This window comes from Perca fluviatilis, chromosome 16, assembly GCF_010015445.1.
Source record: "Perca fluviatilis chromosome 16, GENO_Pfluv_1.0, whole genome shotgun sequence".
Taxonomy (NCBI): domain Eukaryota; kingdom Metazoa; phylum Chordata; class Actinopteri; order Perciformes; family Percidae; genus Perca; species Perca fluviatilis.
Window position 1 is genome coordinate 1,762,600 of NC_053127.1, and position 25,314 is coordinate 1,787,913.

The 25,314-nt window shown below is 41.4% G+C and overlaps 1 protein-coding gene across 1 annotated transcript; it reads left to right on the plus strand.

Moving 5' to 3' along the window:
- Positions 1–1,959: 1,959 nt before the first annotated feature.
- Positions 1,960–19,439, plus strand: LOC120544157 (complement C1q-like protein 4). The gene is made up of 6 exons (XM_039777757.1): positions 1,960–2,207; positions 3,913–4,139; positions 4,614–4,664; positions 4,939–4,992; positions 17,684–17,818; positions 18,949–19,439. Exons 2-6 carry the CDS (start codon positions 3,965–3,967, stop codon positions 19,230–19,232), a joined length of 699 nt encoding a protein of 232 aa, XP_039633691.1. The 5' UTR covers positions 1,960–2,207; positions 3,913–3,964; the 3' UTR covers positions 19,233–19,439.
- The last annotated feature ends 5,875 nt before the right edge of the window (positions 19,440–25,314 follow it).

A 25,314-nucleotide genomic window follows, 5' to 3' on the forward strand; every position in this document is an offset into this window, starting at 1 on the left:
CGTTCATCCATGCTCTGCTGGGCCACGCTACATCCTGTAACGCCCTGCAGTGCACTGATATGACATGAACTACCACGACTATCATTTGAAGTCACTATTCTTTATCTTTAAAGTGACTATTATTGCCTCTGTTCATCACATCCCCAACCGGCATCGTCAGACACCGCCTACCAAGAGCCTGGGTCTGTCCCAGGTTTCTTCCTAATAGGGAGTTTTTCCTCGCCACTGTCGCTCTGCTTGCTCTTGGGGGAATTATTAGAATTGTTGGGGCTTTGTAAATTATAGAGTGTGGTCTAGACCTACTCCATCTGTGAAGTGAATTGATACTATAAATAAAATTGAATTGAATTGTTTCATTTAGCCGTTTATTTATAGCGACGTTTATGTATGCACTTATCCACAATGGACATTATAACATTTTCCGCCCTCTGGATGCTCTTTTATGGATTAATTATTTCCGACTCTGTCAACGGAGCTGTTAGCCATGGAAGGCTACAGTACACCAGAACTACACTGCTGCAACTGAATATAACGTGCGTGACGGACATCATGACACAACTGCCAGATTTTATCCTAAAAGACCCATGGGGGAAAAAAAGCGGCAACGAAGAGGAAGCGAGGCATGCGTCAGGCGACGCTTCCGAAAACAGCTGCTTTTTCGTATTCCTCTACCCTCCATGATCCTCGGGAACAAAATGGATGAGCTCCAGGGAAACATCAGCTTTCTGAAGTTTTCAGCGCCTGTTCTGTTTGAGGAAACTGAGTCGCTTCCACATTGACAAAGCCATCATGACCCTCTTTTACCACGCTTTTATTGAATCAGTTTTATCATTTAGCGCTAGCAGTCTCGTTTGGGAACCTCTCTTTGAAATTAAAACTCACTCCACCAAATAGTAAAGTGGTCTAGCAGGATGATTGGTGAGCCACAGTTCAACATGGAGACCTTGTACACAAAACAGTTACAGCACATAACTGGTTCAACTTTAAACGACAGTTCCCATCCATTGCACACAGAGTTTCAGCTTCTCCCCTCTGGGCCTAGGTTTACAATCCCTAGGTGTAGAACAAAACGACACAAAAAACAGTTTTGTCCCTGCAGCCATTACACTGAGGAATAAGTCATACCTATATTTTGCACAGGTTTTTATTTATTGTTGCTTTAATGTATGTATTTATTTAGTATATTTTAACGTCCAGGAACCTGAGGCCATTTTTACAATTCCTTTTCCGTCTGGTTTTATTGTCTAAAAAAGCTTGTAAAACATCAACCCTGTTGTCTATAGTCAATCAATGTACATCATTTTTTTCAGGAAAAACTGGGATATTAGAATAATTGAGGTGTAATGAGGTCAATTGAAAGTAAAAAAAGGTTGTATGACCTTAAAAACAAATAAATAAATAAAACGGAAAATTAATCTCACAGATATTTATTGATATCACACACAGAACAATAAAAGCTAAGCCAATCTCCTGTCTAAATCAGTTCCCATATGTCTTGGGTGTCAAACTGTGAAGAAATAAACATTATAACTTATATAGTTGACAAAATATATACAATTTTTCAAAAAAAGTCCAGACGCTTTTGCCAATAATCAAAATAATAATGTTCAAATGTATTGATATCACACACACAGCAAGCATTTGTGTTGTCTAAAACAGTTCTCCTATATATTTGGAGTCATCCAGTGCAAAAATAAACATAATGAACATTATAACTCATATAAATGACAAACTATTGACATTTCTTCAAGAAAAGGCCCAAATGTATCCCAAATATCTAAACAGTGACGCCATTCTTCTCTGTAGCACAGTCATAGACCGTAGTTATCTCTCTTTTTCCCTTTACTCTTTGTTCTCGCTCCTATTTCCTGGAGTGAACTCTCTTTTCGACTATATACTCTTTGTGTGATGGATCTGCCTTCCCATTGGTTGAAAAACGTCAAAACAGTCTTGCAAAGCATCATGGGAGATGTATACTAGACTGTTGCAGCCGGTAGCACAGAGCTAGTGGCAAAAATGATGGAAAATTGATAAATTACGGACATCGAGTGGATAAATCTTGGATGTAAGCGTTTGGATTTATTGCTGAACAACTCCGAAAAGAGGCACAAGTTCCAGGCTGGATAGAAAACCTTCTGCAAAGGCTATGAAGACAACAAAGACACCCCCGTGATGGCTAGCTTGTTAGCTTCTAGCTGGAAAAAACGGTAAGATAAAGATTGATAAAAATAGATTGATAAACGTTTCATTAAATAATCTAAATATTAATCGGAGGTGCCGTGTGACGTCATGGACAATGCCTTAGGGCTCTGAGGGTTTTAACCTTTACATATGTTTCTTTACAACCTAAACATATTTTTACTGATTCCTTTTCTTTTACTTTCTTTTTACTATTAGTAGTTTAGTTCACATCAATATTTAAGTATAATCTGGACCGGTAAGAACTTTTGAGTTATGTTTTTTGCCATTTCTTAATTTCCACTGTCTTAAGTTGAATGATACATGATATGTCCCTTTTTGTTTTTTCCCATATGTGTGTATGAGGACTCTACTGCAAACAAAATCTACTTCTGGGTACAAATAAAGTAATTTGAACTTGAAACTGTAATCTATTCAAATATTTGTTCTGCAGAAATGGTGTGATCATTGGAGCATCTCTAGCCTATAGCTTATATTTCCCATTTTGGGTTTAACATTGAGATCCCCATCTATGGAGGGAGGTCCCGGAACATGTCTGTCCAAATAAACTGTTCCACATTCATCTGCTGATGGGTCTGACATTCTGTTACCTTATACTTCTGGCTCTGTGCCAGCTTCTTCTTACAGACACTTAATCCAGTGTGGTTTTGTGTTTTGGGGAATGCGGAAACATTAAAAACAGTTGACTTAAAAAACACGACAACAATGTCTCTACACAATGTCATGACAACCTTCAGTCTGGATGTATGTGAGGCAGATAAATATGACTTTTTCAGCTGATATAAAATTCACCTCTTTTGATTAATTCTATTGAATCGGTATATTCAGATTTATTCCAAATTGTCATTCCTCGTGATTCTCTCCCCTGAGAGACTACTTTTAATGTGGTGGATGGGTCAATAATTTCTCTGTATCCTATTGGGACAACCACTGGAAGAACCTTTGCACCATGTTTCCTGGAGGACAATAACAGTCATGTTTCCATCAATGTATTTTTAAGTATTGCATTACAAAATGTTGATGGAAACCACAAAATCGCTTAAAGTGTTTTTTGGCTTTTTCAAAAAAAGGTTAATGCATAAAATGGGAGATGGAAACAACTTTGCCAAATAACTTGTGACGTAGCGAACATGTAAGTCACATAACTATAGTCCAGGTATCTATCGGATGGGGGAATGATCGAGATATCGGTTCCAACTATATATGTGTCTACGGCATAGACTGTGTAAAACAGCTCTATGGTTGGAAATGTCAACTCTGAAAGATATAACGTTATTTGCTCTATGAAAGACATTGACAGAGACGAAAACTAAGGACATTTACTCCAAATGTTGCAAACAAACATTATTTTGGTTATTGTTTTTTTGTAATGCCTCGTCTTTATTTTTAATTCTTAATTATTTAATAGTTAACAACAATGTTTTCTTTCCTTCTAGTTTTCATAATTTTGTTCATTTTCGTTGAGGATTATAATCTTGTTCAACATACAAACACATGGGAAGATGAGGCCAAGTTTAATGGTACCCTTTAACAATGTAATCATAGATCATCAATGTGTTTATCTTCTCTGGAAAATGTTCTGTGATACGGGGAAGAAGTGGTTACACCCTTGTTAATCAAACTGATGTTGACACAGCATGTGAAATATGATAGAATTGGTACACATCATGTGTCACAATGTAAATTTTTTTTTCTCTGGGCTTCTATATAAAGCTCACACAGGTTTAGAGACGGCACAGTTCAACAGTAAGCTGCCAGTGTGAGGATGGAGATCTCTGTGAGTTTTATGCTGTTGCTGCTGCTCGGGGCCGTCGTCCCAAGTGAAAATGTTGAAAGCCAGCAGCCTTTTCCTCAAGACATCTACGCTGCACTGAAAGAGATGACCGCTTCGTTGGTTCAACTGAAGGCGGACATGACGCTGTTGCAAAGAGAGACTCAAGGTACAGCATGAACAGTTTGCATTGTGTCATAGCAAAAAAACAGAAATATCCAAAAGGAGAGGAATAAGTATTTTTTTATGTAGTGGAGAAAAATAAGGCTGAAACTACTGATTATTTTCATCATGGATGAAATGTGTGATTATGTTTTAGATGAATGGATTAGTTTTTTTGTCTCTAAAATGTTAATCAGTGTTTCCCAGAGCCCAAGATGACGTCCTCAAAGGTGTTGTTTGGTCCACACATCAAATACATTTAGTTTCCTGTCACAGAGGAGAGAAGAAACTAGAAAATATTCACACACAAGTTTAACTTTTTTTTCATAAAAAATGACTCAAACTGATTCATCGATTATCAAAAGAGTTGGAGATTTATTTAATAGTTGACAACTGATTCATGCAGCTCTAAAGCAATGTCCAAAGAAACTGAAGATGCAGAAAAATGAAGCTGACAAAGAAACTGTCTCTGTTTTTGCAGGTCAAGCACAGCTGAAAGCTGCAGTGAAAAAGCTGAAGCAAGAACAGAAAGGTATTGTTCTCTGATCATTTTTCTTGCTGCCGGCTGCTTTTGCTACTGGAAGATTTATTTATAAAGATATTCAGTTTCCTGTCACAGAGAAGAATGGAAACTAGAAAATATTCATAGTTAACAAGCTGACATCACACAACTGGTTTTACATAATAACTGACTCAAACCGATTAATTGATTATCGAAATAGTTTGAGAGTAATTTAATAATGACTAATCCATTAATCTTTGCAGCTCTAGAGCAATGTCTAAAGAAACTGTCTCTGACTTTTCAGAACAAGCAGCACAGCTGAACACTGTTGTGGACAAGCTGAATCAACAACAGAAAGGTATTGTTCTCTGATAATTTTTCTTGCTGCCGGCTGCTTCTGCTGCTGAGAGATTTACAGCGAGACATTTCATTTTTACTATATTCAATCATGGTGGCCAAAAGCTTCCAACTTCTGGTAAATTTAGGAGAAATCTACACACAAAAATAGACAAAGTTTAATGAAAAGCATAGCTGCAAGCAGACATGACGGGGCCAAGCAGTACAATGGCACGAATGGTGTTGCCATGGCATGAGCAAGCAATCACAGCAACTTTGATGGCAATTGGACAAAGAAGAGAAGCTGTATACAGCTTTGCTATTATTGGTATTTTTAGCCCAATAACCGCTGTTTTAATCAACATTTATTCACCAGATCTTATCATGGTTTAATTGTATTTCTTTCATTTCTTTATTTTAATAATATTATTTTGGTTTTATTACCGGTGAAATATTACAGTATGATGTAAGACAGAACATGATATGATCTGAGCTGGGCGCATGCAAAGCCAATTTCCCACATAGGCATCGCATCCGTGTGCCCGTCACAGAATTTTTGCCGAATCTGTGAAACTGCCACAGATTTTCAGTTAAGGGGCTGTGTTCATTTCACGGAATTCTGTGAGACCAGGTTGTTCCAAATATATCCTGATGTTCAAAATCGGGCATATGGTTCAGAAGTTAATCACATGGATGCAACACCAATGTTGAACCATTGGTGGCGCTACACTACCTGTGGTGAAGACCTGAAACTTGGTGAAATGAATTATGGGACTGTCCCGAATCAATGTGCCAAATTTCACAACTTTTTACTGTACGGTTCTATGGGCTGCCATAGCCTCCCATGGCAGAGGAAAGATGTGTAATAATAAGAAAAGGTAGAATCACTATATATATTTACTATACATGTTGTCTTTCCACGCATCTAACCCTAACCATGAATGAACGGCACTGAACGACAAAACACAACATTTCACAAATAGAACAAGACATTTTAGGGAAGATAAAGAGGACAAAAACTATAAACTGAAAAAAAAAATTCTGCCTGTAGTGTCTCCTCTTAATTTAAATGTTAACCCCTGCTACTTTCAGCTTCTGTAACGATGAAGTGCTTTAACTGTCAAGTTTTAATGACATACAATTTTTTATGGTTTTGCCTTTTTTTTGAGGATATTTTGTTTGTTATTGTTATTTATGTTATTCTGCCCTCTTATTTAGGGTTCTCTATTACACCCGTTCTACATATGAACATTGTATATTCTGAAATTGAGTCTTAAAGACATGAAGATGACTGAAACTGAACTGAATATATTTACAGAGAATGGTCAGAATCTTGACACATATACATGAAAATATATTGATTCAAAACAACCATATCTATTAATTTTGACTTAGTTCTTATTATGTATGATCCCATAACTATAACATTCTCAAAAGCCAGTTCAATATTCTGTTTCTATTTTAAACAGAATATTCTAAATACTAAACCTTGTTAAGGAATGTAGTAAATTAATGGCATGAAAATTTCAATTTATGAGGTTTTTTAACATTAATATGAGTTCCCCTAGTGGCTAGAAATGGTGAGAGGTGTCAACCGAGCCCTGGGTATCCTGCTCTGCCTTTGAGAAAATGAAAGCTCAGATGGACCAATCAGTAATCTTCTCCTTGTGAGGTCATAAGGAGCAAGGTTACCTCCCCTTTCTCTGCTTTGCCCGTCCAGAGAATTTCCCCCACCCATGAGAGAGAGAGAGAGAAAGAGAGAGAGAGAGAGAGAGAGAGAGAGAGAGAGAGAGAGAGAGAGAGAGACATCATGGCTTTCAAACGGGCAAAGTGGCAGTTGGTCAAGGCCACACCCCCACCCTCCACCTTGCCCCCCCTCTCTCCTCCTCAATAGCTACAGACACAGAAATGGCACATCCTAAGGAAAGGTCATTGTGGGACTGGCTCTAGTGGCTGTAATTCTGCACCAAGGCTGAATTTCAGGAAAGAGACTTCAGATACAGTATTAGGGGACCACTAAGGCCTATATAAAAAAGACTTCAGATACAGTATTAGGGGACCACTAAGGTCTATATAAAAGAGACTTCAGATACAGTATTAGGGGACCACTAAGGTCTATATAAAAGAGACTTCAGATACAGTATTAGGGGACCACTAAGGTCTATAAAAGAGACTTCAGATACAGTATTAGGGGACCACTAAGGTCTATATAAAAGAGACTTCAGATACAGTATTAGGGGACCACTAAGGTCTATATAAAAGAGACTTCAGATACAGTATTAGGGGACCACTAAGGTCTATATAAAAGAGACTTCAGATACAGTATTAGGGGACCACTAAGGTCTATATAAAAGCATCTAAAGAGCACCATGTCATGGGACCTTTAAACACTTTGATTACATAGGACTCAAAATTATCAGTTTAATATTTGATGAATTTTAAAATAACATTGTTGTCTATATCGCTCTCTCTCTCTCTTTCTCTCTCTCTCTCTCTTGAGTGAATGGCAGATTGAGCGTGGAGAGCGTGGTTTGTGCTGATTTGTTTCAGCGTGTGTGAGTTTATCTTACTCTTTTTTTCTCTTATTTTTGTGTGTTTATATGTGTTTTATTTATTTTTATTAGTTAGTGGTGTGTTTCAAGTTTTTTGGTGGGTTGGTGGTGGTGTAACTGGTGGCGTGTCTTTGTATGGCACAATGCCGGTGGTGGAAGCCGCTGTGGCTGAGTTTGAGAAGCTGACTCGGCGTCATGCCATCAAACTCAGCCCGGCTGTACAATGTTCTGTGGAGGAGGCAGGTTTAGGTGGTTGGGTTCAGCAGCATTAAGTCTGCTTCCCGTATGAACAGAGCGATCGTTATCTTCCTGAGCAGTACCTCTGCAGATAGAGAGGTGGTGGAGAGTGGTGTAGTGATCCAAGACACTTTCACTCCTGGTCTCCCACTGGTTAGCCATAAGGGTAACGATCTCAAATGCTCCTCCGTTCATCAAAAATGAAATGTTGGTAAAAGAGTTATCACGCTATGGACAACTCGTCTCTCCGATAAAAATGGTGTCTTTGGGCTGCAAATCCCCGCAGCTGAAGCACATCGTGGGTCACCGGAGACAGGTGGACATGATTCTCAAAGACACAACAAGTGATCTAAACCTGTCCTTTTCTTTTAAAGTGGAGGGTTTTAGTTATATGGTTTTGTTTTGGATGTGGAGTGGAGGGGCATTTGATCCGCTTCTGCCCGGTGAGGGGTGCGGAAAGGCGCGGGGGCTGCAGCTGGCGGGGATCTGCCAGCGACTGAGGCGCCGTTGGCGGCGGGGGCCGTGCCTCCCGCCGCCTCGGTGGTTGATGGAGATGTGCTGGGGGATCTACCGGCACCGGTGGCCACCGATGGTGGCGCTTTTGCCGTTGGCGGTAGATTTGCGTTTCTACACTAGCGTTTCTTTTGATGTGGATGAGATTGTGCCAGGTGTTTTGTTGAAGGCCACAGCTCATTATGAAAAGGTAAAGTTAGTGTTTTTAAATGTCTACGCGCCAACCAATGGGGTGGATAGGGTAGCATTTTTAAACATTTTATCTGATGCCATTGAAGCTTGTGGGGATGATTCTATGTTTTTGGGGGGGATTTTAACTGTACGGTGGATCCAACCCTGGATAGGAATCATCCTGAACCTCATCCTGCATCGTCCCACAGGATCAGACAGCTAGTGGAAACACATGAGCTGTCTGACCTGTGGAGGGGTTTTAATAGTGACCATAGGCAGTACACCTGGAGTCACTCAAGAGACAATGTTTTATCCCTGGCTAGATTAGATCGCCTCTATTGTTTTAAACACCACTTTAATGTCTTTAAAAGGTGTGTTATTCAGCCTGTGGGTTTTTCTGATCACTGTCTTGTCTCCTGCTCTGTTTTTATAAAAAATGTTTGTTTAAAGAGCGCCTATTGGCATTTTAACACAGTTCTTTTAAATGACCAGGCTTTTAAGTTGTTTTGGTCTTCCCACAGAGAGAGCAGGCCTGCTTTTACCTGCATTCAGCAGTGGTGGGACTTTGGAAAAGTTCAGATAAAACAACTTTGTCAGCAGTTCACTCGTAATGTCACTGGAGAGTTGTCTCGGTCACTGAAGGATCTGGAGAGACAGGTAGAACAATTGCAATCTTTAGCAGCTTCTACAGGAGATCGAGGGCATTTAGTCTCCCTCAAGTCCAAACAGTCGGCTATAGCCAACCTGCTGGGCGTTTCAGCACAGGGAGCTCTGGTCAGGTCGAGGTTTATGAACATCTCACAGATGAATGCTCCATCTAAGTTCTTCTTTGGGCTGGAGAAGAAAAATCGACAAAGGAAAGATCATTCATTCTTTATGTACGGGTAGCGGCTCTAACATCTCAGACTCGTCTGAGATCAGGAAGTTTGCTGCCGGTTTCTACAGAGACCTCTTTAAGTGAGTGTTCAGATAATCCAGATGTGTACAGCAGCTTCTTCAGTGGTCTCCCTCAGGTAAGCACCGAGGATAACTCCCAGCTGGCAGCAGAGTTGACTATGCAGGAGCTGACCACAGCTATGGGGAGTTTGCAGAGCGGCACAGCTCTGGGGATGGATGGCCTTCCTGTGGACTTTTTTAAGTCTTTTTGGTCCATCTTAGGACAGGACCTGCTCGAGGTGCTGAACGATGGTCTCCTGAAAGGTAGACTTCCTCTGAGCTGCAGGAGGGCCGTCATCACCCTGCTACCTAAAAAGGGAGACCTACATGAGCTGAAGAACTGGAGACCGGTCTCGCTGCTGTGGACGGATTATAAAATCCTGTCCAAAGCTCTGGCCCTTAGATTGAGGGAGGTGATGGCATCCATTATCCACCCTGATCAGACTTACTGTGTGCCCAGCAGGCTCATAAGTGACAATGTCACTTTAATTCGTGATGTTTTGGACCTCTCTAGTTCATTGGCTGTTGAAACTGGTCTTATTTCCATAGACCAGGAGAAGGCTTTTGACCGGGTTGAACACCAGTACTTGTGGCAGACTCTGACTGCTTTTGGGTTCAACCCTGGTTTTATAGCCATGATCCAGGTTCTCTACAGTGACATTGCGAGTGTTCTTAAGATAAATGGTGGGTTGGGTGGTCCCTTCAGCATCAAGAGGGGGGTGAGGCAGGGCTGCTCTCTCTCAGGAATGTTATTTTCATTATCCTTTGAGCCTTTGCTCCACAAATTAAGGAACAATTTGGGGGGCGCTGTCGAGCATGGGTAGAGAGTAGACGCGCCGTTGCCAGCTCCGACATATTTATCCATTGATTTGTTTTAAACGTCTGTTTAGCCCGTTGTCTTAGCCCCTATTTTTGGTTCGGACTATTTAAGACATCTGCCGATATGTCTGGGAAGGGTTCTACTCGCCAAGAACGTCCAGCTCGAGCTCAAAACCGACACGCTAACGAAAGCTAACCAGCCTTCTTCGCGCATTACGACGGGCGAACAAAGAAGGCCCGTCACTTCGCAGTTGGTAAAACTTATTGAAAGTTTTAGGGCTGAAACCCGCGGTTCACTGGGCACCCTGCAGTCTACTATAGACACTTTTGGGACACGTCTTTACTGAAGTTGAAGCTTCCCTGCAAGACTGCGACGATAGGATTACGCGCTTGAGGCCAAATGCGAACAGCTAGCGAATTGCAACAAGTTGCTAATGGCTAAATCTGAGGACCTCAAGTCGAGGAGTAGACGACAGAATCTACTGTTGTGGGTGTACCTGAAAACATGGAGGGGCCGCAGGTCACGGCATTTATGACCGACTTCTTTGCTGAGACGCGTGGGTATGGAGATTCCTGACGGGCCAGAGATGTTGGATCGGGGCACCGCCTAAAGCTTTCCGTCCAGCCTCGGGTCCGAGACCCATGATTGTAAAGGTGCACCATTTCAGAGTGAAGCAGCGCATCCTCCAGCTAGCCAGGGAGAAGGGTCCGCTACCTTCCGCGACACGCGTGCATATCTTCCATGATTTTACTGCTGAGGTCGCTAAACGGAGAGCATCTTTTACCAACATCAAGCAGAAGCTCCGGGCGCAGAACGTCAAATACGGCCTGCTGTTCCCCGCTAGGCTCCAAATCTCATTCAACGGCGGCAAGTACAGCTCGCTACAGCGGGGGAGGCAGTGAGTTTCTACGCGAGAGTCCATAGTCCCGACTCTCCGGGCGGACCGGAGAACGCTACCCACTGGATAACTTCTCACCGACCTCTTGGTGTCGCTATTTTATAGCTGTACACAGGCTGACAACTTTGGACGGACCGTTTTTTTTTTTTTTTTCTTTTCAGATACTTATTATGTAGGCTCCTCTGTTATACACAGCTTATGGGTCTGAAGGTGGTGAGTCATAATGTTATTTATGCTTTATCCTGTTTGAGTGTGTTTTTATAATGTGTTTTATAGACGTTTACAACTATAAATGGTTACTTGTGGAGCACTGGTTTAATGCACAGTTAGGATGCATAATGTAGAGTGTAGACGCTTAGTTCAGGGAAGCGTTTTGGGTAGGAGGGCTAGATTGGTTTGTTTTTCTATCTTTCTGTTCTTTTTTTTCACATTGTTTTTTAGTTATGTTAATATGTCTATCAGAAGGTATTGTACACAGAGTCTAATACTGCACATGTTTCTCAGTGAATCCATTGTACGCACAATGTGGGATAATGGTTGATATTGCAGGAATTAAACTGTGCTCTTGGAATGTCCACTGGATTCAGGGCCCCATTAAACGTAAAAGATTCTTAATTACTTAAAGAAAGAGAAAGTACAGATTGCAATGCTACAAGAGACCCATCTAGATGACAATGAACATCTAAAGTTAAAGAGAGAGTGTGGGGCCAGATTTACTACTCGTCTTTCACAAGTAAGAGCAGGGGTGTAGCCATCCTAGTTCACAAATCTTTTCCCCCTGACAGAGGTGGAAGTTGGGGGCGACACATCAGGCATTTTTGTTTTATTATTATTAAAGAAGGACATTTTTTTTTTTTTTTTTTTTTTTTTTTTTTTTTTTTTTTTTTTTTAATATTTTTTTTTTCTATTTGTTTTTTTTTTTTTTTTTTTTTTGTTTTTTGGATTGTTTTTTTTGTTGAGTCCTCAGTGAATAGCTGGTAAAAGGGGTTTTTTTTTTTGTTGCAAAACCGGGTTTGGAGAGGGGTGGGGGTTGTGGGGGGGGGGGGGGTTTCTCTTGGCTGCTGCATGGATGTAAATTTTATTGACACTTGGAGGACCCTTCACCCCACCGAACGGCAGTATACATTTTATTCAAAAGTACATAAATCATCCTCCCGGATTGACTATTTTTTTCCTCTAAAAATGCCCTTCAGAGGGTCATCTCTTGCTCTATTGGCAGTATAGTTATTAGTGATCACTCGCCAGTGTTTTTGGTCATGTCCAGCAGGGCTCAAAGCATTAGGGGCAATGGCGCTTTCCAAACCATCTGCTTAAAAATCCCAATTTTAAAACGTATCAGTGAGCAGTTTAATTATTTCATTTCTGAGAACAGTGCCCCAGATGTGTCTCCTAGTTTACTTTGGGAAACTGCTAAGGCCGTCATATGGGGGCTCTACTATATCATTTTTAGTAGGTCTTAAGAAAAAACAGAGAGCAGAACAACAGCTTCTTGAGGAGCAATTAAACAAATTACAGGGAGAATTTAACCTTAAGCCTTCAGAAGGCCTGAGGCTTCAAATTGACACTACCACAGCAGCTCTGGACACTCTTCTATCTAAAGAGGCTCAGAAATCCATACTGTTCGGTAAGCATAAGATGTATGAATTTGGTAACAAGCCGAGCAAGTATCTAGCCAATTTGATTAAAGGACATGCTGGCTCCCAGGCTATTCCAGTTGTAAAGAACAGTCCTGGTGCAAGAGTCCATAGCAACAAAGATATAAACAACTAATTTCTTGATTTCTATGAACACTTATACAATTCTGAATCAGATCACAGCTCTGGGCAGCTAATGCATAATTTCCTATCATCTATCAAACTCCCTCAAGCCTCTGAGACTCAGAAAGCGAGGCTGAATAGGCCTGTTAACCGACAGGAAGTGATAGAAGCTATCGGTGACTTACAAAATAATAAGGCCCCAGGTCCTGATGGGCTGACCCCCGAATTTTATAAAACTTTTAGAGACCTGTTGGTGGACCCTCTTCTTCATATGCTATCCCATTCCTTTGATTCTGGGGCTCTCCCTGACACTATGATGGATGCAAAGATTTCCCTAATTTTAAAGAAAGGCAAACCTGCAGATGAATGTGCCTCCTACAGACCAATTGCCCTGCTGGACGTAGACCGGAAGTTTTGGCTAAAATTCTGGCTAAGAGGCTTGAGGGTGTCCTCCCAGATTTAATTTCGGTGGACCAAACTGGGTTCATATTGGGTCGTAACTCGCGCAACAATGTAAGGAGACTATTGAACCTCATACAGCATAGTTCAACGTCAAAGGCCAAATCTCTCGTCATCTCCCTTGATGCAGAGAAGGCCTTTGACAGGATTGAGTGGCCCTATCTGCTGGGTGTTCTTTCGAAATTTAACCTTGGGGACAACTTTATTATGTGGATACCTCTGCTATATGCTGCCCCTCGCGCCTCTGTTATTACAAATGGCCTGAAGTCTTTCCCGTTTTCCGGTAGAAGGGGAACTAGACAAGGTTGTCCGCCCGCCACTTTTATTCGCCCTTGCCATGGAGCCTTAGCGGAGGCAATTAGATCTGATCCTTTGGTGATAGGCATTCAAGTGGGCCCCACGTGTCATAAAATCTCACTCTACTGTGATGATGTTCTCCTTTACCTAAGTAGTCCTGAATCTTCTATCACACGGGTTGTTGACATAATTAATTCCTTTGGTCGATTTTCAGGCTACAAAATTAATTACTCCAAATCTGAAGCTATGCCCCTCACTTCTCATGTGTCTTGGTCTCCGCAATGCTCCGCCCCTTTCCGTTGGTCCCCATCCGGTTTTGTCTACCTGGGCATACGCATTACTCCCTTACTCTCAGGCCTTTACAAAGCCAATTTTGTCCCTGCAATTCGTAAGATTAAGGAGGACCTGGCCCGATGGACGGCTCTGCCACTGTCTCTCCTGGGTAGGGCGAATCTTATCAGAATGACTATACTTCCCCGGTTACTGTATCCTTTCCAAATGATCCCAGCTTTGTTAACAAGAAAATCACTTTCTGTTATAAACAGCTCTATGACTTCCTTTCTCTGGAAGAACAAGCGAGCCAGGTTGAAACTCACTACACTACAGCGCCCCCTCGAGGAAGGGGGCTTGGCAGTACCGGATTTTAGACGCTATCAGTTAGCATCTCTTTGCACCTATATTTGGCATTGGTTTGACAAGGGTACCGAGACTACCTGGCTTGATTTGGAGGCTGCCCCAGTGGCCCCTATTCCTTTGTACCATCTATTATATGCATCTAAGGGGTGGGCTCGCCTTAACTTAAAGGGCAATTTTATTCTACAGAATACTTTAAAAGTCTGGAGGATGATAAGAAAGTTAGAAGACCAAGATGGTTTTTTTCTCTCCTTACACCTGTCCATTTGAACCCAGATTTCCCTCCTGGTGTGGCCGACCAAGCCTTCTCAGTGTGGTTTAGTAGGGGTATAAAGACTGTGGGGGACCTGCTGACAGAGGGCACTGTGTTGTCTTTGGATCAGCTCAGAGTGAAGTACAATCTCCCACAGAATAACTTTTTTAGGTATTTGCAAATACGCAGTTTCATTCTTTCTAATGCTAAGTTGTATCCTAATGGGTTTTCCATCTCAGTTGTGGAGAAGGCTCTCCTGAAGCCTGACTCCAGGAAACTTATTAGCAGGCTTTACAAGGCCCTGTCAACTTCAACCAGTGACTGTACGGTTCACGTTAGATCACTCTGGGAGGCGGATTTTGGGGAGACTATCTTGGACGATGTGTGGAATGGGATTTGGTCAGGCCCTGCAGGTTGCTTATTTACCAACAAGGCCAGGGAGATGCAATTTAGGGTCATACACAGGCTCCAAATCACACCGGTGAAACGCAATAGGTTTAACCCATTGCTCTCAAAATTCTGTAATAAATGTAAAATTTCTGAAGGTACATATTTCCACTGTATATTTGAGTGCCCCCTTATTAATGACTTCTGGGTCAAAATTTGTAAGGAAATTGATGTTATATTCAAGAAAAAACTAGCTCTTACTCCCATCAGCTGTATTCTGGGGTTAAATACTAAAGCACTGGGTCTTGGCTCCTCCAAACTAAGGCTGCTGGAGGTGCTTCTCTTTAATGCAAGGAGATGTATTCTTCTTCTGTGGATCTCGGACTCTGTTCCCACGATTTCACAATGGACTCGGAGTGTGTTGGAACTTCTCCCATTAGAAGCTATTAGCTTCTGGCTCAGAGGCATGCCTTTCCGCTTTTTCAAAATCTGGGACCCCTTCTTGGACTATATTGGGGAGGATGGTGCACGGACCCTTCAGAGTGGCCTCTATGGTCTAGCATGGTCTGAGATCTCAAAGTGCATTTCCAGGTGACATACAATGGCCTAAATAACCCAATTTTACTGATTACGTTGAGTATGCCTCAAATGCGCAAACCTTCTGTGTTTTTGTTTAGTTATTTATTTTATTTTTTTTTTTGTCTTGGTTGTTTGTTTATTTTAAGGGGTTACGGGTGGGCTAAAACGAGGGCTTTGTTCTTTACTCAGTAGCTGTATTCCTGTATGTTGAATGTGCCCTGAGGAAATTTAATAAAGATATGTTTAAAAAAAAAATTAAGGAACAATTTGAATGGTGTGTGTTTCCCTCAGTGTCTTATCTCTTTTAAGTTTTCTGTTTACGCAGATGATTTAATTGTTTTGATAAACTCACAAAGAGATATTGATGTTTTAAAAGATGTTCTGGAAGATTTTGGTTTTATTTCATCTGCAAGAGTGAACTGGGGGAAGAGTAAGGCTGTGATGGTGGGGGAGAGTTTGGGGGATCGGCTCAGGCTGCCAGGTGCTTTAGTCTGGAAAAAGGGAGGACTGAAGTACCTCTGAGTTTTCTTGGGGGATGAGAACTATGTACAAAAGAACTGGGACAATGTTTTGGAGACTGTTAAAGGTTGTCTCAAAGATGCCATCAATGGCGGAAGTGGCTACTGCCGTGTCCTAATGTCAAGCGCCGTGTTTGTCCTTTTTAAATAATTTGGTCTCGTCTTCCTTGTGTCATCGAATGGCCTGCGTTGACCCCCCGGCCTCTCTCCTGTCCCAGGTACAGAGGCTTTTGGTGGATTTATTTGGGATTGGATGCACTGGGTCCCACAGAGCGTCCTGTTCCTCCCTAAAGAGGAGGGAGGGCAAGGACTGGTCCATCTGGCAAGCAGAGGTGCTGCGTTCCGCCTCCAGTTTTTACAGAGGATGCTCACTGGACCGATAGACGTTTTGTGGAGGCCTTTATCCCGCTGTATTCTGCAGCAGGACTTGGACTCAGGTCGGTCCGGGTCACAGGGCAACTTTTGGAGTACTGGAGACACAAGCTGACTGGACATGAATGGTTCCTCTTAGACTCCTTCAGTAATGGGTCACTGCTGCCGAACGAGAATGACCCGTATCCTTCCCTGGTTTTGCTCCCGGTTTATAAAGCCTGTGGGGGCCCTCTGTTGGAGCCGGTGCGGGCCGTCTCTTTGGAGAATGCCTCAGGAAAAGGTTTTTATGGTATTCTGGTGAAAGGATTGAATAAGACCAAGCTGAATTGACGGACTGACACTCCATGGAGGAGTCTCCTTGGTCTGAATCCCAGTTTTAGACCTGCATGGAGGTCTATCTATAAACCCCCACTGTCCACAAAGACATGCAGACTACAGTGGAGGATCCTTCATGGGATTATCGCAGTGAACTCTTTTGTGTCCATTATAAATGCTGAGGTTGAGGACAAATGTCCGTTCTGTGGACTGAGAGAGACAGTATTTCACTGCTTTTCTGAGTGTCAGCGTCTTTCTGCTGTGATTTTGTTTTTACAAACTGTATTTACCAAATGTGGGGAGGCTTTCAGCAAACAGGTTTTTGTCTGTGGTTTTAATTACAGTTGCCATCACAAGCACAAGTGGCAGGTTCTGAATTTTGTTTTGGGTCAGGCCAAGATGGCGATGTATCTCTCTGTCTCTCTCTCTCTCTTTCTGTCTATCTGTCTCTTTGTCTCTCTCTCTCTCTCAGTCGATCAACTACTTAAGATAAAACAGCTTTAATTAAAAGTGGCTAGTAGTTAAACTTATTAAATTTGAGACTATGTTATATAAACAAACTATTATATTAAGGCTAGCCTTGGCTTCTTGAGGTACAAATTAAACTATTGTGGATATGAAGGAAGCTTACCTTACTACTCTACTACAGCTTCTCTTGAGTCTGAAGAAGACGTGCTAGCCTTTGGTGGGTTTTTCCTTTTGTTTGGAGCCTTTTGGTCCTTAGCTTAGAGTAGCATAGCCTTCTCGCTCTGTCCTTAGCTGTTGTTAGAAGAGTTAGCTCGTCCTTGTCTTCACTTCTCTTGCCTTATTAAATCTTTTTCTTGGTGATTTTCTTTCCAAGTCTTCTTCGAGTTTTCCTCTTCTTAAGGTTTGATTTTTTGAGAATGTAGTAGTTTAAAACTATTTAAACATGTCTTCTCTCTCTCTCTCTCTCTCTCTCTCTCTCTGTCTCTCGCTCTCTCTTTCTCTCTCTTTCTCTCTGTCTCTCTCTCTCTCTTTCTCTCTCTCTCTCTCAGTCGAACAGGTTGCATTCTCAGCCTCTCTTCTGGCTGGAGGTAAATCAGCAACTATTGGACCCTTTTCCATGTACACTACCCTGATCTTCAAACATGTTGTTACCAACATCGGAAATGCCTACAACTCAAACACAGGTAGTTCTGATATTCTAACAATACATTTTAGGGATGCACCGATATGATTAATGAACACATGGATGAACATTTGAGTAATTCAATTTGGCAGATTACCAATATTTAGCAATATCGAAATGATCTTTATAAAACAAGTTTCTATGATAATTATATTTTGTGTATACTGAAGAACACGTGTACACACTGTATTATAGTAATGTCTTTCTTTTTTGCAAAACATTTGGAGAATCCCATGAATCCAGTATTAAACCAGAACCAAGCTGTAATGTAACCCTACAGGACTAATGTTCAGCAGCAGTTAAGAGTCCACTAAAAGTTCTGTTGTTGCTGCTGACAGACTCAGATTATTATTCTAACTGTAAATCTGACAACATTATGAAAGGATCCCTACAGAGATAGAGCTTTTAGTTAAAGAGTAAGATCCTTTTAGTTTAACATGAAACAGCCCCGAAATCACCATCACCAAACTCCACCAGACTCCATGTAAATAATCAGGACTTTTAGCATGTATAGAGCCAGCATATCTCCACCAGACTCCATGTAAATAATCAGGACTTTTAGCGTGTATAGAGCCAGCATATTTCCACCAGACTCCATGTAAATAATCAGGACTTTTAGCGTGTATAGAGCCAGCGTATTTCCACCAGACTCCATGTAAATAATCAGGACTTTTAGTGTGTATAGAGCCAGCATATCTCCACCAGACTCCATGTAAATAATCAAGACTTTTAGCATCCACATGTGAATGGGTGAATTAAGGGTTTATTTCAACCAAACCAGAGTGGTGATTGTTTGAACAGTGGAAAGATGAACCAAGACGGCTTTTGGTAGTTTTATTTAGTTTCTGTCCACTTGGAGTGAAGTGTGTTTTACGATGATAAAAGTCCTGATTATTTACATGGAGTCTGGTGGGTTTGGTGATGGCGATTTCGGGGAAACAACAGAACTTTTAGTGGACTCTGCTGAACATTAGTCCTGTAGGGTTACATTACAGCTTGGTTCGTGTTTAATACTGGACCAATGTCAAAGATGTGATATAGTGTGCATCCCTAATATATTTCACTTGTATGTTGCTGTTCAAACTTTTTTTTCATTTTCCATATAAAATGACAAAAATAAACATCCAACAGGAGTGTTCACTGCCCCGGTGAGAGGAGCGTACAACTTTGAGTGGTCGATCGGTACAAATGGAGACGGCAGCCATCCTTCAGGTGCTAGCTTGTTCAAGAACTCAGAGAATGTTTTCATTGCATACGAGCAACAGGCGAGCGGTTTTATGAGTGCTTCTAAAGGCGTTACACTGTTTCTGGAGGTAGAAGATGTCGTGTCTGTGCGTCTGTGGTCTGGCACTTTGGCGTTTGACAATGCTAATCACCACACCACCTTCAGTGGACATCTGCTGTTCCCCATGTAGAGACAGAAACAGCAGCTCTGTGATAGTTTTTTTTTAAACAAGTCTTCATAGCACTTCATAGATTTAAACTGATTTCATCTGCATCCAAATAATGATAAGTAATAATTGTAGACAGGAATTTTCTTTCCTTCAAATTTTAAAGTGATTAATGTTTCTGAGTCTTTCTTGTTTCTGTCATTTTAATCAAATAAACATATATCACTGCAATTGCATCTATGAGCGTTTCTTTATTAGGGATCCAAGCCTGAGTCTGCAAGAACCGGCAGTAGCAAGAGCTACGCCAAAGTCCAGAGTTTTTCGGGTCTTTGTGCAATTAATCCATACTGTTACATCCAAGATTGATACACTGTGTGTATAAAAATGTTAATAGTTTGTCCTTTATGAGTCATAAAGGAATCATATAATGTTCAATATGTTTATTTTTGCACTGGATGACTCCAAATATATAGAACTGTAGATGTGATCGATGAAGATCGGCCATTAGGGGACGCTGTATCTAAAGTAGAGCAGTCTTGGCCCTTCTACTCAATCAATGTTACTAGGATATTTGCAACGGCAGAGTACCACAGACCTAGCCTGGCTCTGCCCTCCTACGTACTTCCGCTCAATTTTAATTTCGCTTCAGTACTCCGTCTGGGTTTGCAGTATAGCCTTGGGTTTTCTCAACCAAAGTTTTTGGCAGTCCAATCAGCGAACAGAGGGAGTGGCTGAGAACGATGACGTTGAGGCCGTGTGCTTGAGTTGTGGCGGGGAAAGATTTGAGCGAAGCCTTTCGGTCCGTTGTGGCAACGCTGCTGAATATCCAGAAGTTAAAGCCCGAGCAAGAACAGTCTTTGCGGAGTTTTGTTGGTGGCCATGATGTTGTGGCCCTCCTCCAAACGGGCTTCGGGAAAAGTTTGATTTTCCAGCTCGGTCTGTTAGCGGTGAAGGAGTTGGCTAAGGCTAACGTTAGGTGCTATTGCTAATAGCCTTGCATGATAGCCTTGACAGTCTCCCCTCTTGTCGCACATGCGCATGACATATGTCACGACCAAAAGTTAGCGATTGGTTATGGCAGATCCAGAGTAGCTCTGGTCAGATCCAATAGTTTTAAACTTCAACAGAGTACCTGCCTTCAAGGAAGTTAACGCTTGTCAATGGAGAGAGGCCAGACTCTCTGGACAAATGAAATGGATCAGAGTCTGGTAGGAACAGGCTACCGCAGACCTTGTGGATCACACCTCTCAATATTCACCAACGTTTGCCTCCCCACGTAATGCTTTGGGTCCCACTTTGGCGCGCTCCCCGGGGAGTCAGGGGCGACTGGCATCGGAGGCTTGGGCCCCGTCATAACTGCTTGCAGTTCTAGTTCTTCTTGTTTCTACTACTACATGTATTGAGACTTTTGTTTTCTTCAAATCAAAGAATTCTGTCATTGATAATAAGTAATCCTTTGCCCACACATCATCCTTACACTCAGGACTGAGAAACATTCAGACACACTCTTATTTTATGTTCATGTTTTTATTTCTCTCATTCCCAAATCAGATGTGACGTCATGAGAGTCATCACAACAATGAAGTAACATTCAAACACACAGATATAAGATATAAAACAGGTTCTTCTCCCCAAATTAAAACAGATTTCTTGATGCGTTGATGGCTGCAGATGGCCAGAGGTTTTTAGAAGATGTCCAAGATAAAGCAGCAGCACGTAGCGGCTAAGCAGCCCGCCAGACACGAGCTCTTAGAGTCACCGCCATGGTTGATGTCATGATATGTGAGAGAGAGAGAGAGAGAAAAGAGAGAGAACGAGAGAACGAGAGAGAGGACGAGAGAGAGAGGGAGAAAGAGAGAACGAGAGAGAACTGGTTACAACTTAAGGCCAATTCATGCTTCAGGGCCCGATTTTAACGATCTAGGCTCACAGCGTGAAGACCCTGTAAGACCAGCACGCCCAGAATGCACCTGAACACACCTCCTTGTAAGACCAGGTGCATTTAAGTCATATTAATACTCAAATTCCTAGAGGCTCAGGCCGAGGAGGGGGAGTTGCAGCCATCTTTGATTCAAGCCTGTTAATTAATCCTAAACCTAAACTAAATTATAACTCCTTTGAAAGTCTTGTTCTTAATCTTCAACATCCAAAATGGAAAACATTACAGCCAATTATATTCATTGTTATTTACAGGGCTCCAGGTCCGTATCCTGAATTTTATCTGAATTCTCAGAGTTTTTATCATGTTTAGTCCTTAAATCAGACAAAGTACTTATTGTAGGTGATTTTAATATCCATGTGGACGTTGACAATGATAGCCTTAGTACTGCTTTCAACTCATTACTGGATTCAATCAGAGTGTGCACAAGGCGATGTACTGTTGTAACCACACCCTCGACCTTGTGCTGGTATATGGTATTGAAATTGAGGATTTAATAATATTTCCGCAGAATTCTGTATTATCAGATCATTCTTTAATTACTTTCGAATTCTTACTATCTGACTATACTAAATTAGATAAAAGCTTCTACACCAGATGCCTATCCGACAGTGCTATAGCTAAATTTAAGGAAGATATTCCAACAGCATTCGACTCTGTCATGCCTTAACATAACAGAGGACCTTTATGTTAACCTAAGTCCTTCTCAAATTGATACATTTGTAGACGGTGCTACGACTTGTCTACGGACGACCTTAGACTCTGTTGCTCCCCTAAAAAAGAAGATGATGAAGCAAAGGAAACTAGCACCTTGGTATAACTCCCAAACTCGCAAATTAAAACAAATCTCGCGAAACCTCGAAAGTAAATGGCGTTCCACCAAAGTGGAAGAATCCCGTGTGGATTGGCAAGAAAGTCTCAAAACCTATAGGAAGGCCCTAAGAAAGGCCAGATCAGACTATTACTCTTCACTAATAGAAGAAAATAAGAACAACCCAAGGTTTCTTTTCAGCACTGTAGCCAGGCTGACAGATAGCCACAGCTCTACTGAGCCATCTATTCCTCTAGCATTGAGTAGTGATGACTTCATGCGCTTCTTTAATGATAAAATTATAACAAGTAGAGATAAAATTCATCACCTTTTGCCCTCAACTTCTAACAGTTCACCTTTAAATGCAGGACCGCTAGAAATAACAACTAGTCCCGACATATACTTAGACTGCTTTTATCCTCTAGACCTCCAACAATTAATGTTAAAGATATCCTCAGCTAAGCCATCTACCTGTCTCTTAGACCCCATCCCAACGAGACTACTCAAAGAAGAGTTACCCGTGGTAAACACTTCATTACTAGATATGATCAATATGTCCTTATTAACAGGTTATGTACCACAGTCATTTAAAGTAGCTGTGATAAAACCTCTTCTGAAAAAACCCACCCTCGATCCTGAGGTCTTAGCAAACTATAGACCGGTAACACTTTACAATAAGGTACACAAAAAATAGGTAGTTAATGATTAGTTACTGTTTTTGAAAGGGTAGTTACCCTTTTTCAGAAGGGTGGTTACCCTTTTTGAAAAGGGTAGTTACCCTTTTTGAGAAGGGTAGTTACCCTTTTTGAAAAGGGTAGTTACCCTTTTTCAGAAGGGTAGTTACCCTTTTTGAAAAGGGTAGTTACCCTTTTTCAGAAGGGTAACGAATGGTTAGTTACCCTTTTTCAAAAGGGTAGTTAGCCTTTTTCAAAAGGGTAGTTACCCATTTTTAGAAGGGTAGTTACCCTTTTGGAAAAGGGTAGTTACCCTTTTTCAGAAGGGTAACGAATGGTTAGTTATCCTTTTTCAAAAGGGTAGTTACCCTTTTTAAAAAGGGTAGTTACCCTTTTAGAAAAGGGTTGTTACCCTTTTTCAGAAGGGTAACGAATGGTTAGTTACCCTTTTTAAGAAGGATAGTTACCCTTTTTCAGAAGGGTAGTTACCCTTTTCAAAAAGGTAGTTTTTCAAACCGTAGTTACCTTTTTCAGAAGGGTAGTTACCCTTTTGAAAAGGGTAGTTACCCTTTTCGAAGGGTAACGAATGGTTAGTTACCCTTTTCAAAAGGGTAGTTAGCCTTTTGAAAGGGTAGTTACCCTCTTTTCAGAAGGGTAGTTACCCTTTTCAGAAGGATAGCTATTTTCTTTTCAGAAGGGTAGTTACCCTTTTTGAAAAGGGTAGTTACCCTTTTTCAGAAAGGTAACGAATGGGTAGTTACCCTTTTTCAAAAAGGGTAGTTTTTCAAACTGTAGTTACCCTTTTTCAGAAGGGTAGTTACCCTTTATGAAAAGAGTAGTTACCCTTTTTCAGAAGGGTAATTACCCTTTTCGAAAAGGGTAACTAACCATTCGTCACCCTTCTGAAAAAGGGTAACTAACCTTTTCAAAAAGGGTAACTACCCTTCTGAAAAAGGGTAACTAACCATTCGTTACCCTTCTGAAAAAGGGTAACTACCCTTTTCAAAAAGGGTAACTTCCCTTCTGAAAAAGGGTAACTACCCTTCTGAAAAAGGGTAACTATTCTTTTCAAAAAGGGTAACTACCTTTCTGAAAAAGGGTAACTACCCTTCTGAAAAAGGGTAACTACCCTTTTCAAAAAGGGTAACTAACCATTCGTTACCCTTCTGAAAAAGGGTAACTACCCTTCTGAAAAAAGGTAACTACCCTTTTGAAAAAGGGTAACTACTCTTTTCAAAAAGGGTAACTACCCTTCTGAAAAAGGGTAACTACCCTTTTCAAAAAGGGTAACTACCCTTCTGAAAAAGTGTAACTACCCTTCTGAAAAAGGGTAACTACCCTTTTCAAAAGGCTAACTACCCTTTTGAAAAAGGGTAATTAACTATCTTCAAAAGTTAATTACCCTTCTGAAAAGGGTAAGAAAGGGTCCCCCCCCCTGGAAAAAAAACACCCCTTTCCCAAAAAACAAAACCCCTTCCAAAAAAAAACAAAACCCCTACCAAAAGTGGTAAAACTTTTTCAAAAAGGTTATTCTTCTTTTGAAAAGTCCTAACCCTTTTTCAAAAAAAAACAAAAAAAAAATTTTCTTTTACAAAAAAAAACACCCACCTTCTTCCCCCACCCCCCCCCGCTCCTGTGGAACCAGCTCCCACTTTGGGTTCGGGGGGCAGACACCGTCACCACATTTAAGAGTAAACTGAAAACCCTCCTCTTTGATAAAGCTTATAGTTAGGGAGTGAGGAGTTGCAGCGTCCACCTAACCCGGCCTACCTGCTTCTCCTCGTAGTCATCAGTTTTATTTATTATATAATTAATAATATAGCAAGAGTAGAGGGAGGCAAGCCAGTACAGCCCGATCCGGTTGGGGAGAGTTCTAGCCCGACCAGCCACCTCTCTTTAACCTGCCTCTCTTACTTATGCTATTATAATTCTAGACTGCTGGGGAAGTTCCTTCCTTCCTACGACACACTGAGATGCTCTCTCATCTCTTCTTGTTACTTTGCAGGTATGCATCCTGTCCCAGAAATGCTTGTTACTAACCTAGCTCTGGGGAGTTTACCCAGAGTCCTTATGTTTCTTCTTCGCAGAGCTATGCTCTGCGATTCTCTGCAATTCGCGGCCGCATCTTGCTGCATCCGGCGCATCCACACATCCCAACCGGCCCTGTCAGACACCGCCTACCAAGAGTCTGGGTCTGCTGAGGTTTCTTCCTAAAAGGGAGGTTTTCCTCGCCACTGTCGCAATAGCCACTGCTAATGCTTGCTCTTGAGGGAATTACTGTAATTGTTGGGGTTTTGGAATTTATAGAGTGTGGTCTAGACCTACTCTATCTGTAAGTGTCTCGAGATAACTCTGTTATGATTTGATACTATAAATAAAATTGAATTGAAATTTGCTATTTAAACGACATGGATGCTGGACGGGAAACTGACAACTGGGTCAGTCTTAAAATAGCAAAAATGTTCATATTTGAAGAGTTAATCGACCGCTGAGTTCCAGTGCACTGTTGCTTTTTGGAGGAAGTTTAATTCCAAAACACACTTTTTCACTGACCTAGAACTACAAAACCAGACTGTTCCTTCAGTAGACCAAAACTACCTGCTGGTGTTTTCATCTCTAATGTTAAATCACTCAGGATAGTACTCCTGTAAAGCCTTTGGGAGAGAGCAACAGTATAGGCTG